We start from the raw sequence: 17,866 nt of genomic DNA, 5'->3' as shown, positions 1-17,866 counted from the left end.
TATATATATATACACACAGTGAATATGTATATATATGTGTGTGTGTGTCTGTGACCTACAACATGCTGTGACAAAAACTACAGTGGCCAGCTGTTTTAAGAATTTTCTTATTGTAAAGTTTAACTACATATCTGCAGCCCATTTGCCAATATTTGCATCTTTCATAGCAACAAATGGGCTTGAGTGCCACAGACATGGTAGGGAAGTGGGAAAGTATCGATAGACTGGCTGACTAACACGTTGTTTGTTTTGGTCCTTTCATTGGATTTGTTGACAATTAAATAATTGTATATTTACACTTGTATTTTTTTATCTTCGTCTGATATTTAAATGACTCCTGTCTGGTAAATGCGTTTAATATTTACTCATTCAAATCATAGCTGTGTCCTTTAAATGTAGAGTTTGTAGAGTAGGTAAAGTCTTATAGAAAGCACTAGAAATGATGACAACATATTGTGTAAGACTCCTGAGAGAACCATTTTAAACAAATTGAAGAAGATAAATCTGCTGCAACTCAGGAGCTGTTTTCAAGACTACAGCGTTGTCCTCAAAAGCAGTTTTGGAGTTTGCTGACTACTTACATTTCATTATTTCTAACTGGTGTGATTGTCTATGACCTGCTACTGTGTCATTTTACATCTTTTGCAAGTCAGTTTGGGCAGAGTGACAGTGACAGAGCCAAGCGGGACATCTGTACCCTGCTGGGAGTCACCATTCTGCTTGGCATTACCTGGGGCCTGGTCTTCTTCTCATTTGGCTACCTGACCATTCCTGGCCTCTACGTCTTCTGCATCCTGAACTCACTGCAAGGTCTGCACAACCTCCACATGTTCAGCTCTATCCTGCAGTGATGTTACTGTAAATATGACGGGAAGGGTTGTGTATTTTTATATAGATATAAATACACTAACTTGACACTTTATTACATACACCTGTTCAATTGCTTGCTAACAAATAGCTAATCAGCCAATCACAGGGCAGCAACTCAAAGCATTTAGACACGTAGACGTAGTCAAGACAACTTGCTGAAGTTCAAACAGAGAATCAGAATGGGGTAGAAAGAGGATTTAAGTGACTTTGAACGTGGCTGGTCTGAGTATTTCAGAAACTGCTGATCTACGCACAACCATCTCTGGGCTTTACAGAGAATGGTCCGAAAAAGAGAAAATATCCAGTGAGCAGCAGTTGTGTGGACTAAAATGCCTTGTTGATGTCAGAGGTCAGAGGAGAATGGGCTTACTGGTTCAAGATGACAGAAAGGCAACAGTAACTCAAATAACCAATCGTTATAACGAAGGTATGCATAATACCATCTCTGAACGCACAACACGGCGTAAAAAACATGAAAGCATGGATCCATCCTGCCTTGTATCAACAGTTCAGGCTGGTGGTGGTGGTGTAATGGTGTGGGGATATTTTCGTTGCAGACTTTGGGCCCCTTAGTTCCAACTGAGCATCGTTTAAACACAACAGCCTACCTGAGTATTGTTGCTGACCATGTCCATCCCTTCATGACCACAGTGTACCATCTTCTGATGGCCACTTCCAGCGGGATAATGCACCATGTCACAAAGGTCAAATCATCTCAATCTGGTTTCTTGAACATAACAATGAGTTCACTGGACTCCAATGGCCTCCACAGTCACCAGATCTTAATCCAACAGAGCACCTTTGGGATGTGGTGGAACGGGAGATTCACATCATGGATGTGCAGCCGACAAATCTGCAGCAACTGTGTGATGCTTCATGTTAATATGGAACAGAGTCTCTGTTGTGAATGTTTCCAACATCTGGTTCAAAGTATGCCCCCAAGAATTAAGGCAGTTCTGAAGGCAAAAGGAGGTCCAAACAGGTACTAGCAAGGTGTACATTGCTAGTACCTGGTTGTTCCTGGTAATAAAGTGGCCAGTGAGTGTATATATATATAAACAATAAGCCTCAGTTAAGCTGTGAATGTGCACACACACACACACACACACACACACACACACATACGACTCATTAGTCGACTATAGGCCAGACTGGACAATTCTGGTATGACTTTAAGTATTCTTTGTCGAGGACTCCCCTAATACACACACATCTCATAAAAATTAAGATGATGAACGATGGTTCAAAGTTTCTTTCTTTCACCTGTTGCATGTGCTCAGTGTGAACCTGCTCTCATCTGTGAATAAAACATGGTGCCAATGGTCACACTGTCAATTCTGGTGTTCTCTGGCGAATGCCAATGAAGCTGCACGGTGAGCACAGATCCCACTAGAGGACTTCGGGCCCCATGCCACCTTCATGGAGTCTGTTTCTAGTTTGGACAGAAACATGCACACCAGTAGCACCAGTGGAGGTACATTTATAGGACTCTGGCAGTGCTCCTCCTGTGCCTCCTTGCACAAAGAAGCAGATACTGGTCCTGCAACTGGGTTGATGCCACTTTATGGAACTGTCCTGTCTTTGTTGTGTAACGACCAGTGTCCTGGTATCTCCTCCATGCTCTTGAGACTGTTCTGGGAGACAAAGCAAACCTTGCGACACCATGTAAGGACTACCTGTGCAACCTGAATGGGCTGCAGGTACTGCCTCACAGTACTAATAGTGACAAAGAGACCAGCAAAACACAAAACTAGAGAACAACCAGTCAGGAAGAATGAGTAGAGAGCCATTGTCTGTGGCCACTACCTGCAAAACCATTCTCTTTTTGGGTGGTGGTCTTGCTGTTTCCTTTCCAGTGCAGCTGTTGTCACTTTTATGTGCACCAAATCACTTGCTTATGCTCTTTATTGGACCTATTGATATCTGTGAAGATTCACTGACATGATGTTTTTGATGTTGTGATGATTAAGTGTTCCCTTATTTTTTTGAGCAATGGATAGGCCTATATACTGTATATAAATGAATGGGGAACTTCACAGGCTTTGGTTGCATATTTCAGCTGTGGCCATTGCAAAGTTACTTGTCTTGGTTTAACACTTGATGTGGAGAAATGTATCAGAATACGCTCAGGATGGGGCACAATGGTGTGTAACTATTAAAAGCAGTAACAAACTATGAGACTTCCATCATCCAGAATAAATGGTGCATAATACATACTATTTTGGCCTAACATATCATTTATCAGTGGCATTTGCATGATTAACATGATCCCAGTTGTCTGTACTCTCTCTAACACTCTTCCTGTGTCTTTCTCTGCTTTGACTCAGGTTTCTTCATCTTCCTGTGGTTTTTGATGTCTTTGAGAAAGACTGGAAACTCTGTTAAGACGAGCAGTGAAACACGTAGCACCAACAACTAAACCTAAACCCGACATATGAAGACATATTTCTTTTGTGTCTGTGTATATTGGGAGGATTCATTATTTCATAATCATTATTTTGATGTTTTTGTATAACACTATTATTTCTGCTTTACATTATGTTGTTTTCATGTGCAACAATGTCGCTTAGAAGCAAATATGCTTGCTAGCGCTAACTACTGTAGGTAACATTTATGTTAAATGTGAAATATTTTAACAACTCACAGTTTTAGTGCTATTTCTAAAGTTTTCCCAATCCCAATGCCCTGGTGTTTATTTTAGTCCTTTCATTGGATTTGTTGACAATAAAATAATCTAGATCATCACTGGTTGTATTCTTTATCTTTAAATGATATTTAAAGGATTTTTGTCTGGTAAATGTGTTTAATATTCAAGTTAAAGTATTCATTCAAGTCATAGTTGCATCATTCACACGTAGGGTTTGTAAGTGGATGTCTTATATAAAGCACTCAAAATGGTGATGACACATTGTGTAAGACTCCAGAGAGCACAATTTAAAATTAATTGAAGAAGATCAATCAAGGTTTTTGGTGTTCGCTGACAATTTATATTTCATGATCTCTAACTGGTGTGTTTCTGATTGTCTATGACCTGCTACTGTGTCGTTTTACATCTTTTGCAAGTCAGTTTGGGCAGAGTGACAGTGACAGAGCCAAGCGGGACATCTGTACCCTGCTGGGAGTCACCATTCTGCTTGGCATTACCTGGGGCCTGGTCGTCAGCTCTATCCCGAATCCTGTAGTGATGTTACTGTAAATATGATAGGAAGTGTTGTATGAGTCAAATATATTGTATATATCTATCAGTATATAAATGACTGGGGTACTTCATGGGCATTGGTTGCATATTTTTGTTTGTTGCAAAGTTCATTGTTGATTGGTTTGACATGAATGAGGAGAAATGTATTAGGGTGTGTTCAGGATGGGGGAAAATACTGTTTATTCCTTCTCTTACTTGGATAAGAACAGGAACTGTAATGCTTTGTCCATGCCAGACCATACAGGCCACCTTGGGAATCCCCCACATTTTTAACCCTGACACATGTTGAGGATTTGTATTCCTGTTGCAAACTAACATGAGTACTCAAATGTGAAATGGTGAATAAGAATTCCATTGTCCACCATAAATGGTGCCTGATATTAAAATACAAACTTTTATGTTCAGTGTATACTGGCCGTACTATTTGTATACTGATAAACAGTGACCTGCCACAGTTAGATTATTTATCAGTGACATTTGCATGATTAGCATGATTCCCGTTTTCTGTACTCCAACACACTTCTTATCTCTTTTTCTCCTTTGACACACGTTTCTTTATCTTCCTGTGGTTTGTGATGTCTTTGAGAAAGATTGGAAATTCTGCTAAGACGAGTAGAAAAACACGTAGCACCAACCACTAAGCCTAAACCCAACACACCAAGACATATTTCTTTTTAGTCTGTGTGCATCTGTGTGTGCTGGGAAGATTTATTATTTAATTTACCGTTATTACTGCTGGTTTAGATTATGATGTTTTCATGTACAACAATGTAGCAGAAAAGCAAATATGTGAGCTAATTAGCTAGTTAATAATGTAGCTGACATTAATATTAAATGTGAAATATTAACAACTCAAAGTTTTAGTTCTATTTCTAGTTTGATTGTTGATCTCATGCCCTAGTCTGCTTATAAAAACTCTTCATCCATCCTCTATACAAAATTTTCTACCTCACCCATCCTGTGCACACCTGTGCAAACACTGTTTTAATGTAGTGCAGTTTTTTAACCTTACTAAATCTAGTTTTTGACCAACTACTTCTCTAAAGGCTGACATGTCAACATACCTAATATAAAGAATGGCAGCTGGAAACTTTACAGTCTTCAGTGGTTTCCCAAACCATGAGGTTATTGTACACGATATCACATTTCTGTTGACAGACCTGGTTTACCGGAACATAGGAGTTTAGACTGTGACATCAGTTCTCAACATGTAAAGATGAAATAGACTCACCGATTTGCATAAAACAAACTCCTACCAGCAGATTGAACACAAGCACCTTTGTATTTTACTTTAAGCTCCAAATCATGAACTAACTCAACCAGCACAGCTCACGAGGCAGATTCATCCTCCTCACGTCCGAGGTAAGAGAACTACACTATGTCCACTTAGTATTCACGTGTTCTTTTAGTATTACACTTTGAGTGTACTGTGTAATTATTTAAGTCTAAAGATCACATACAGCAATTTTTAGGAACTGGATCTAACCAGAAAAGTGGACATTAAAATTAATTTTATAGCTATAGATTTGGAAAAAATCTTGGTGTTGGATTTCAAATTTCCCTTTAAGGTGAGCAGGCTGTGTGAAATATTTTCCTCTGTTTGGACAATGGTCTAATTCTGACTTGAGTTTTAAATTTGTCAGGAAATTTGACCCCATATTTGTCTTGTTATTTGGGAGTGGACTAAGAGGAATAAGTCGAGAGAGAGAAAGATGGGAAAAGAAAAACTTAAGTTGTTGTGTTGTACTGATTTTTTTTTTTTTTCAGAAGAAAATCACGAGCAATTCTTGATAAACTCGTGACCTGTTATACAGGAAAACAGGAGAGTAAGTTCATATTTGATTTCCTATTACTTGTTTAGAAAAAGAAAAGGCATTTTGTTTTTATTATTGTCCATTGTTTTTTTGTCTGACTTTATAAAGGAATGTAAATGGTCTTACAGCTGAGATACACTGAACACATCTGCACTAAAATGTAACTCACTATTTTTTCCATCAGTCACATATTCAGAGGAAGACAATGGTTCCCTTACTGCTGTCACTGCTGCTGCCCGAATTGCTGGCTAACCAAGGTACGAATGTCAGTTTTAATAGGTTTTTCTTTCTTTTCTAATAAGTGGAAATAGATTATTTATTTATTTATTTATTTATAGCTATTTTTGCTATATAATTTTACTTCTCATAAACTTAATGGAACAATGTGCCTGAAAATGTAACTTTTATCTAAACAGGCAGCAGTAAAATAGCACGCAGTGGGTTATCTATCTGAATATAACAGAAATGGCCAAGAGACGGTTCTGTGCAGTTCAAAAAGGGGAAAAAAAATAGTAACAGTGCTGCATACTCCAAGTACAAATATTGCAATGACAACCGTCTGGGTGAGAAGTATCACATTCTTAGGCCAAGAACTATAGTATAGTAGTAGTATAATGAATTATAAGAAAAAGTACTTGCCGAAGTATAACTTAAACCACCCATCTGTGTTTACATTAGTTTTGTCTCATAAGCCAAAAGTTTATTGGTGCTCTCTTGAAGAATGTTCTCCCTTTATTAATGTAATTTATCTTGCTGTTGTTTGTACTACCTACCACTAAATCATGATTTTGAGTTCAACATGGTTTCCTGCTTGGAATTCAGATTTTTTCATAACAAAGGCCAACAAGTAATTTTTCACGTCATTAGGACAGAAGATCTGTGAAATACAGTGATTTGTATTTGTTTCTTGCTTCTTGCTCATTTTCTGTTTCTGTGTTCAGTTTGCCTCCAGATTTCAGACGGTGACATTCGTATTAATATGACTGGTGTTAAAATTGTTGAAGTTACGGAGTCTGATACTGTGACATGTGTTGTGGAGGGAGCTCCCTGTGTCTTTCTATGCACGTACAGTACCACGGTGTGGCTCAGTGGATCATATGGTTGCGTAGAGGCTGATGTGACACAATGTGCTGCCAAGGTTGAGTACAGCATGAAACCATGTAAGTGTACTGTTCTCAACTTCTGTCTCAAGTAGACCACTGACTCTCTGCATATATGTCTCTAAAACCAGTCAGTGCAGTCACCTAGAGCAGTCGTCCCCAACCTTTTGGTCACAGTCCTGTCAAGTGAACTGACTTTATCGATTCCCACCTATCACATACCAAATGTACACACTATTATGTAAAAGGAGATATTGTTGCAATCATTTATTTATACTTTTTAACTGTTAAATCCTTTTAGTTAACTATTTCAAATATTTATCCATTACTCATAGCTAATCATTTTAAGTGTTCATTCATTACTATTAGCTATTTATTAAGCTGCTTGAAGCTGAGCTGAAGAGGGTGCAGCCGTTTGCAGAAAATGTGGCTTTTGATCCTGACATAGCACATCCTAAACTCTAGACTTTTATTTCACCCATTTATCCATTACTTTTAGCCACATGTTTAGACTTCAATGCTCACTTGCTAATTTGTGTTAAAGGAGACATATTAAGCTTTTCCACATTTTATGACTTGTCTACAATGTTACAGTGTTGGATCTTCATGTTAAACATGGCCAAAGCTTCAAATAATGAGGTTAAAGTATTTAAAAGAAATCCCTGTGAGCCAAAACTTCAGATTTCCTCCTGTTCTATACGTTCCGTTTTCAACTGCTACCAATGGCTCCATTTGACGACACATGGAGCTAGACGGAGCTGGTGTGGTGTTCCATACATGGTCATTTACTCCGCACAGCCATGGCACAGCAACACTCAGTCTGCCTGTACCGCTCAACGACAATAGCCTGGTAACATGCTTCAGGTCTTGGCCAATCAGAAGTCAGTGGGCTTTGACAGTGGGGCCCTTTAAGAGACAGGAGCATCTACAGTTTGTTTCAGATAGAGGCTGAAATGAAGCCCTACATGAAGAACCAGTATAAATATAAAATATTTATTTGAACTTTGAATCATGCAAAGCTGCCATACAGAGTCACAGAGCTACAATATAGGACTGGAAAAGCAGTATAATAGGTCTCCTTTAATGCATAATTGCAACAGGTAACACAGTGTTTAGATGTTACAGCTACCTTATATAAATTTAATCAAGTCATAATTTCTGAATTTTCTACTTTGCAATCTTTCCACTTGCCCCCTGGAAACTGTACATGTAGCCTACCCCTGGGTGGGAATCACTGGCCTGTGTGGCTGAGTCATATCCTCAAATGCTCTATTGTATGTCTGCATCTTAAGTGTGATTCCCCTCTCACTTCTCAGATACAACTTGCATTCTATACCTATGTAACGACACAGTCATCTTGCCACTGATTCTTTCACTGGGTAGTGGCAGCTCAAATACGAAGGAAATGATACAACTCTTCCACATAAAGGATTCATGTCCAGAGCTCTTCAGTAGTAACACTGAAGTCAAGAAGGCCTTTATGAAGTAAGTGTCAGACCTGCTACAGGTACTGCTCTGTCTGCTGCTCTGTCTCTGACTGTTTTCTGTTACACAATTTTTAACCATGCAAGTGGCATGACTCTGGAGATGTCGGTGTCGGCCTGTTGGGAGTCAACCACTTTGGTCCACATCGAAATATTTCAACAACTATTGGATGGATTGGCACAAGGAGACATTCATGGTTCCCAGAGTATGAATGGAGTATGATGTAGTCCTCCAAAGCAGACACAAAAACATCTAGATAAAATATTTATATGTATATCACAAATCACAAAATTTGGAGGAGGGGGGGAGGGAAACCAAAGGGGAAGCTTCCGGTCAGCAATCAGATTCGAACGTGGAACTCCCTGAAACCTGCATTCTATTGAACAGCCAGCAGGGGGCGACTATAAATAACAGTAAAACCATGTCTGGTGCCGCTGGTTGCAAAAACTCAACATGGTGGCGCCCTATCAGCCAAACTCGAGACTGCAGTCCACAAACCAGCGGGTGACGTCACGATGACTACGCCCATTTCTTATATACAGTCTAAGTGTAGAACTCCAGTAAGGCTGGCAGGGCTATGTTATTCACTTGGAACATCAGATGAACTGATTTTTTTCTCATTAATACAGATGATGCTGAGTCATTAATAAAGTAATCATGACAAAAAAAATTGATAACCGATTGTTTGGTAGCTTTCTCAAAGCTTGGTAAAATATTATGTGGAGGATGCAAGATAATTAGGATAATATAATTGCATGGTGAATCTATGAACCTAAGTCATATTTAAACAACTATTGCTTTGTGTTGTTGGCAAGATAAAAAAGACAGAGAAAAGAGTATGTACAAAAAGTCATGGCAATTTGGTAACACAGCCTCTATGTTACAATAATAATAGTGTACACATATCCTACACAAGTACAATTTTTGCAGTATAACTTGTGTCCCCTTCAAAAATGTAGCCCCCCCCCAACTGTTAGATGAAATTTACGCCGTTGGCCAGGGAAGGATAGAGGTTCCAGGACAGCAGTAAGAGAAGCCTGAGTGAAAAGAGAGGACAGGAATAAGGAGAGAGAGGGAGAAGACAGAGAAATAGGCACACAGCTGTGTTTTTGGGACACAGTCAAACAGAGGTGTATTTCTCCTCTCAGCATGGATGTCAGAGAGAGATGCGAGGAAAAGACGCGAGGATGGAGCAATTCTGTTCAACAAATAGGACGTCTTTGCTCTTTAACAGATTCTGATTGGAGGGGTGTTGCCTGTAAAAGACTCTCCCCTCATCTCCTCCCAGATGCATTTAATGGATTGGAACATGGTCAAAGACGGCAGACCTTGAAAAAATTTCTCGGCCAGGGGCAAGTTAGATGCTAAAAAAAAAAAGGTTTTCTAAAACAAATGAATAATGTGAGAGACAGCAAAGGCATAACAATCATGGGGATATTTGTTGTGAGAATATAATTGCCTGTAGGTGAGGTAATGGTGGGTGCAACAGAGGATGAATCTGGACATTAAAACCTTCCGGCATAGCTCAAAATGAGAAAAATATGGCAATAAATATAATTAATTCTAAATAGCTAACTATACTAATTTGTCTTTCTGCAGTGTGGAAAGACAGATAATTCACAGCATTATGAGAAGAACCTCGTTCAAAACTGAAAGCTCCAAACACTACAGCCTGAGGGCCTTGTCGCTTAATGTGGTCAACATCAGTGAGGCTGACCTGACAGGAAACCACAGCAGGATCCAGATACAAGTACCCCAGGTACATAGGCTGGGATGAAGATGGTGCTGATGAATTTAGAAGGAACAGCGATGATTGAGCTAATGTGATACTGAATATGATGATGTCTTTGTTACGACTTGACTTTTGTCAAGTCAGTCAATTTTGTTTTGAGTGCAAACCACTAACTGCCCAAGCCTTGCTCTTGTTCTTCTTATCCACTGTTAGCTGCTGCCTCAGAACAGTTCATTTGTTCCTGAGACTTGGCTGCCTGTGTATGCCCTGCACACCATCCCAAAGGAGAAGAGGATTATTGGTTTGGTCAACTACATGCAGCACAGCCACTTCCAAGTATGACCTTCACCCTGTTTCTACTCTTGCTCCGTCCCTCAAATCCACATATCTGGAAAAATGTAGTCATGGTTATGAATGTTTTCATTATGGGTTTGCCATATATACAATATATACTGTACATGTACTACTATGTTATAGTGCTTTTCCTTTCATGATTGCACTGAAACTGTCTCCTCATCAGTTTGAACGGGAAGCTATCTCATCAGTGGTTATTAGGATAGAGCTACTGGAGGAACACCACCAACACCTTCACAATCTGGCAACGTCAATCAAGATGATTTTCAGAACTGATACACACAGATATTTGGATGTAAGTCTGTTTGTTAAAAAGACGCTTTAATATTATAAGAACATCAATCACCTGCAGGTCTAAGAGTAGAGAGGTCTGCACACTATTCAAATATATAAATAAGATTGATTTGACTTAATTTGACTGGATTTTGATGATGGCACATGGCAGGCACTAAATGCGTTTTTGAAATTTGTACATTGTTTTAATGCTGGTTCCTTTGGTATTTTAGTAACTTGGTTTAAGCTAAGTTTTGGTTTGAGTGGGAACTGTGGTAATTTCTGTCCTGCAGCCAAGCATCCCTGCTTTGACCGTTGTGTGTAATTCCTTACTCAGTTGTAAGAAAATCATGGTACTGAACACTTTCACTTTTAAAGGGAATGAAAAGAATTGATTTCACTAGATTTTATCGCAGTATTGTGCCACTGTTTGTTTGTTTTTTTGACTAGGCAGCTTGTCCCATTGTTAACTTCAATGCAGCTCAATATGTTTGTATTTTTACAGAATGACTCATGGTTACAGTGCCACTACTTTGATGAACGAGGTAGGTGTATATGAGTTTTTGCTTATGGCAGGAGAAACGGACTGACTGACTATGTGATAGTCCATCTTTGTCTAAAAATTAACCATGTTTAAAATCCATTTTCAGAGTCGTGACTCTTGTGTATCAGTGTTTGTCAGTCATGAATGATCTATATAAACTTAGATTCATTTTACAGCCAAAGGGCCTTCAACAATTTAGCATCACAGATCGTGCATCTGCATGTGAAGTAACACATATGTCACAGATTCACTTTTATTATGCAGAGAGAACATGTTGATTGTATGCAATGAAGAGAGGTTTTTTTGAAAATGTGAAAGTGAAATAAGGTGGAATGTTCTGCCCATTTATATACTGTAATTTTTTTTATGCCTTTTAAGTTGATTTTGCTATTTGGACAACCAGCAGAATTAAACGTGATTAAGTTAACTAAGCTGTAATGTTTCCAGACTACCTCTGGAAAACAGATGGATGTGAGACTCACTTTAACAGAACCCAAGCTGACGTTATTTGCAACTGTAACCATGCAACACCCTTCGCTGTCCTACTGGTAAGAAGACCCACTTGATTTGACTTGACCAATAACTCAAGCATTTATTCATTCAGCACCTTTCATAGAGGAAATAAAATATACATATACAGATGATAGTCATATTTCATCATCGGTATTCATGACTGGTAGAGTACTGGTGTTAACCCAGTATGAGAAATCCGTCTCTGACTTGTTCCTAGATGTTAAAAAGTTAACCTGTAAACTGCAAATAGCTACCACTGTTCCTTATCTTTTCTTCAGATGAGAGAACCAATTTCAGAAGTCCACTGGAAAATACTGTCGTACATCAGTTACCTAGGCTGCGGCCTGTCCGCCTTCTTCACTGCTTTGTCCCTTGTGATATATGTCTTCAGTCGGTAGGTGACAACAAACTCACTGAAGCACACTGGGTAGGGGTGCGACGAGACCCTTAACCCATGAGACGAGATTCAAGATTGAGTTCACAAGATTGAGACAAGATTTTAACACTATTTTTAAGAATTCTTTAAAGCTGAATTATATGAAATTTTTTTAGTATTAATCACTTTATTTCCTGCATTCTGATGATTTTTTTCTGCACCAGTTTATGGTGATTTTTTTTTAAATTTATGTAAAGAGAAACATAATTCAGGAGGGCAGGTGACAATTCAAAATCTACAGCCCAACTATAACAAAACATAAGTCAGTGCAGCTCTCAGTCATTCTGTGTTGCTTTCGGGTTTCTCCTGTAGATCAAAGTTCCTTATGTAACATCCTCCCTGCTGAGTCATGATTTAGTCTTCCCTCCTCTTCTGTGTCTTGGTTTGGGGAAGTAACCTCTTTCAATGTGGCACCTTTTCACCTCAATGAGAAATTATTTAATTTTTATTCAGTTAGAAATTCCTGGCCTTTAATAGCACCTGTGTTTCAGATTTTCTGCTCATGTTCAAAACTTTCTGCACATTCAGAATCTCTCCCACATCTCTGTGTTCTCTGACATGTCCAGAAAAAAAGTCATAATATTAAAAGAATAACGCCATCATTTGATAAGAAGTCTACCTGACCTTTACTCTGCTGTGCATTATCGTCTGGTAGTAACGTTATCCCCTTCAGACCATTTGACCGACGCAGTTTGAGACTGCATGTTGCACGTGAAACAGAAAGTAACTGTAACGCTTTTGATCAGGCAGAAATCTCACCACAAATCCGCACACGTTAACTTCAGCAGCTCTGATAAAGTGCAGAGCGGTGCGGTTGATTCATAGACGGTCATTTTTGGGCCTACATGGCTACATGCAGGCTTTGGTCGGCATCACTATCCGATCTCTAGCTTACGCCTTTGGGCTGATTACTATCACGGCGTACGCCGGTGTAGCATCAGCTGTGCGGAGTTTATTAGCCACGAGTCTATCTTATCAGTTATACATTTGTATTTCACTGCATGAGAAAATTAATGTGTGGCTTGATTTACAGCATGGGAAAAATGTCAATTGCGTGAGTCTCGCAAGACAGTTTTTTACCTGACGAGATATCGCGTCACAATTTAATCTTGTGCCACTAGATCTCGTCACACCCCTAATACTGGGCTACTACAGCTGGAAACTCTCTGTGTGGTCTAAACACACAGGAGGCCCTGAAAATGTCTTTTCTCAGTTAGCTTCTTACACTGCACTGCACTGTACTACGCAGTTTAGATTATCTCACTTGTGAGATTCTGGGCTGTTTTAGTACAAGATACAAGCTAAAATAGAATAAAACAGTTGCGTTTAAAGATGATTCAGCTTTCTTTGCATTTGTTTTTTTCTAAGATCATGATGCTGCCGATACATATCAAGACACGCACAACCAAATGCTGTCTGATTATCAAGAAACATGTATCTTGCCTGTGTACCTGTCACTTTTTCTCCTTCTTTCCGTTCCTCAGAAACCACAGAATGGATTACTCCATCTCTATCCATGTATCTCTGAGCGGTGCCTTGTTTCTGCTCAATACAACCTTCCTGTTGACTGAGTGGGGGGCCACGGTGAAGCCAGACTGGGTGTGTGTGTTAGTCGCAGCGCTCATGCATTACTCCTTGCTCTGCTGTTTCACCTGGATGGCCATAGAGGCACTTCACCTCTATCTGCTGCTGATAAAGGTCTTTAACACCCACTACAAACACTACCTGGTCAAACTGTCTGTTGCTGGATGGGGTGAGTGCTGCAAGAGTGCATGCTTTATTTGTCACTTCCTGAGGTGGTGTATCAGTGAATCAGGGCTTCTTTTTTAGAATGGCACCAGTCTGGCACATGTTTCAGTTTTTCAGAAAGAGTAGTAGAGAAATTTTTTTCAGTCAATGACAATGAGAAAAATACTAAACCAGGAGCAAGGTAGACGATGACTGGGACATCTGTATTGAATGTGAACAGATCTCTGACATTTCTGTGATGCTTTTCTTCTTATATGATTATTGAAAATTGGTGCAGGGTAATAAAATAAATGCTCTTCTGGCAATTGAATGAATTGAAGTTTTGTGCTTTTAAAACTCCATTATAGCATCAATAGAACTATCTTGATGTGACGCAATATTATGTGTGCCTGGAATATGAAAAGTCCAACCCCTTATTAACATGATGTTAAACTCTGTCTTTATGTGTGATTCTCAGGGATACCTGGTGTTATCGTGGCAGTCTCTTTGGGAGTGAAGGACTTCAAACAGTTTTACGGAGTTGCAGAAATGACAATGGCTGATACAAACCAAACTAATGCCATGCAAGTGAAATCCTAACTACTTTTGGCAAGACAGCAGTATTTGTCCATTTTAATTTATACACTTTTTTACAGGATCATTGTGTGTGTATTTGTGTTACGGAATTTTTGCCATTTTCATACAGCTTTAGCATTTCTTCCCAGTTACTTATATTTACTTGTATGTATATTTGATATTTATACAAGAGTATTCTGCATATAACATATCATACATAATGTATACGATAAGGACCTGATTTACATGAAATATGCTCTATATCACATTCAAAACATGTTACATAAATAAAATGTATTTGCATGAAAAAGGTCTTAAAATCATCGGTGCCATTTACACTGGGGATGCTGGGGACATGACCCCACCACTTTTTGAAATGGCTGATTTTGTCCCCATCTCTTTTTGAAAGCATTTGTTAATAATGTAAAAAAAAAAAAGAAGTTTGCACCAAGAAATGAACTCATGAAAGTGCTTTTATAAATGTTTATTTACGCAATGAGAAAACCTGCAATGCAATTTAAATATAGAAGAAACAAATGTCCAAGAAATGTAACTTAAGCTTAAAAAAAGACAAGCTACTGATTATTGTTTTCCTGTTGATTACTGTGATACTTGTTATATTTTTATATTTATGAATTGTTACCTGCCGGCTGAATTTTTGGTATTCTTTATTTAAATAAAGGCATTTCCACCATAAATTGGAGCAGAAAATGTCTCCAGAATGCAGGTGTGTTTAATGCTCCAATTTTTATGAGCGCATTTCAGCATTTCATGTTACTTCAAAATAGTGTAAAAACTCTCCTCGTCTTGTTCTTGTGCATTGCCATGTCTCGTGACCCAAGTGTGTCATGACGCCCAGAATGTGAGCCCTTATGTCCCCACCACTTTTCAACACAAAGTGACACCCTTGCTTAAAATTACAATCTTGGTTATTGGCAGTAACATCAGTTTACAGTAATGAAAAACAGTAACATTCTCTGCTATGTTGATGTGAAACTATATTCTGACTTTGGGTGTCCTGCCTGTCCCACAGCTGTTGGATCACAGATGACTCCTTCTTCTACTCCCTGAACCTGGTGTATTTCACCCTTATATTCATCTTCAACTCTGGCATATTGATGGCAGTGGCCTCTGGCATCTGTAAGATGAAACAAGCGCTCAGGAGCAGCTCAAAGATTCGGGCAGAGACTGAGGGAAATACTTGGAGAGACCCCGAGAGGATCAGTGTTTCCTGCAGGAATAGCCTCACTGTGTTAGGTATTACCTGCCTGCTGGGGACCACCTGGGGACTGGCCTTCCTGGGCTCCGGATATGTCAACTACCCAATCCTTTACCTTTTCTGCATCCTCAACTCCACACAAGGTCTGCTGTCACTTCTGCATTGTGTTTGTCTCTACAGTATTTTAACTTGTCAATATGAACAGGTGTTTCTATATCAAATGGGTTCAGATTCCCTTTTACCAGCATGGTTTTATAATGTATGTGTCTTTTTGTACAGGTTTCTTTATCTTCCTATGGATATGTCTGTCAGCCAAGAAGCAGAGGAAGAAAGAGATGGAGGAAAGAATGACTTCACTTCCTGTGAGGACTTCAGGAATGAAATGTGATTAGAACCTCTTTCCTGCCAGTGTAATTTACACTGGGAATGCTGGGGACATGTCCCCACCACTTTTTGAAAGCATTTGCTGAAAGTTTTTTTTAATGATTCTTATATAACAAGAATCATTAAATAACAAATAAAGTTCTTGAGAAAGCTTTACTTGCACACTATGAATGAATAAATAAAATGCAATGTAAAAAAGACACAGATCTGCTTTGTCTAAGAAAGTAACTTGGGCTAAAAAACCAGCTGATGATTAGGCTACTGCATTATATTCCATAATGTTTTTATATTCTGATTTGTCACCAGCCACATGAATTTTGTTTCCCTTCATATAAAAATAAAGTCATTTCCACCATAAATTGGTGCAGAAAATGTCTCTAGAATGCAGGAAATCAAGAGTTTGATGTTCAAAATCTTCTGGTGAAGGATATAAATATTGAATAGCCTTTTTCATCAATGAATATTTCTTATAAATACCATTGGAGTATCTTGTTGTCTTGTTCTTGTGACTCCAATATTGTGCATTATCACGTCTCGTGGACTAAGTGTTTCGCCACACCCCTAATATGAGCCCTTAAATGTCCCCACCACTTTTCAACAGAAAGTTGCGCCCTTGCCGCCGACAGAGTTTATTTAGCAGGCAGGCGAGAACAGGAACAGGTGAGCGTCACGTAGCGGCAGCGCCCAGAGAACCTGATATGGAGAGGGCAGAGGAGAGTGCCGTCGGCTTGGAAGAAGTCCCTGAATGCAATGTCGAGGTGCCGGTAGTGCGTACCGGTGCGCTCTGGCCCACTTTAAGCACTGCATGATAGTAGCTGGTTGGAAATTCCCTTTACTGTCTTTTGACCTCTATTAAAAAATGTTCCACTGAGAGGTGGGTTAGCTCAGCCACAAGATTGCTATTCTAATTTTTAGGTTGCGGTTGTTTTAATATAAACATTGTTTTCTGTAACTTTTAACTTTCCTCACATGAACATAAGTATTTTTTTTAGCTTTGAACCTATTCTTTAAAGTAAACCTGTTCCTTCACTAACCTTCTGTAGAAATATTGTAAGTGTATTTTTGAATAAAGTGTTGACATATCAGTATGGTCAAATGGTCATGTGTTGCTATTTGCAAATGGTTTATTAGACCAATCCTTGAAATCATTTGCATAGCTTTGAATTATTCAGATGATATTAAAGTGAATTACATTTTCATTTCCCAGTGTGTGCTGCCAACTTTGGAAAACAGTATGTTGTGCATGAGTTTCGCTTCCAGTTGTGTCAGTTGACTTGACCAGTATGACCTGACTATTTCTTTTTCTTGCGTATATCGGAAGACTGTAACATTTGGAAACTTCCTCTTTTCTCTAGGCTCTTTAGTCTAATGCAGGAGATTTAGTCGTAGTAAAATATTAAAATGATTTGTTTCTATGAACAACCAGGGTCACACTGTAAGTAGTGGAGATTTTTATGTAAATCCACAGTGACTTTACTCTCATGGGCAAGAAACTCTCAAGAGTTGAATCATGATTACACACTTTAAAACACATCTGATATGAATCACTTCCTGTGCACCCGAGCTGTTCAACCCCCGCTCCACTCCACCTATGTAATATTTGTAGATGTGAAACTCCCTGCTCACATCATCAAGCAAA

The 17,866-nt window shown here is 39.0% G+C and overlaps 1 protein-coding gene across 1 annotated transcript in view; it reads left to right on the top strand.

Annotated features, from left to right (window-relative positions):
• LOC123958592 (adhesion G-protein coupled receptor G5-like) overlaps positions 1-3,299 on the top strand; it is an 8,735-nt gene extending 5,436 nt beyond the window's left edge. The window contains exons 10-11 of the mRNA XM_046032040.1: positions 650-810; positions 3,198-3,299. Coding sequence (XP_045887996.1) covers positions 650-810; positions 3,198-3,289 — 253 coding nt within the window. The 3' untranslated portion in view covers positions 3,290-3,299. The remainder of the gene's footprint in view (positions 1-649; positions 811-3,197) is intronic.
• Positions 3,300-17,866: the final 14,567 nt, after the last annotated feature.

The sequence above is a fragment of the Micropterus dolomieu genome, linkage group LG20 (assembly GCF_021292245.1).
Source record: "Micropterus dolomieu isolate WLL.071019.BEF.003 ecotype Adirondacks linkage group LG20, ASM2129224v1, whole genome shotgun sequence".
NCBI lineage: Eukaryota > Metazoa > Chordata > Actinopteri > Centrarchiformes > Centrarchidae > Micropterus > Micropterus dolomieu.
This window is presented reverse-complemented; position numbering and strand designations above follow the sequence as displayed.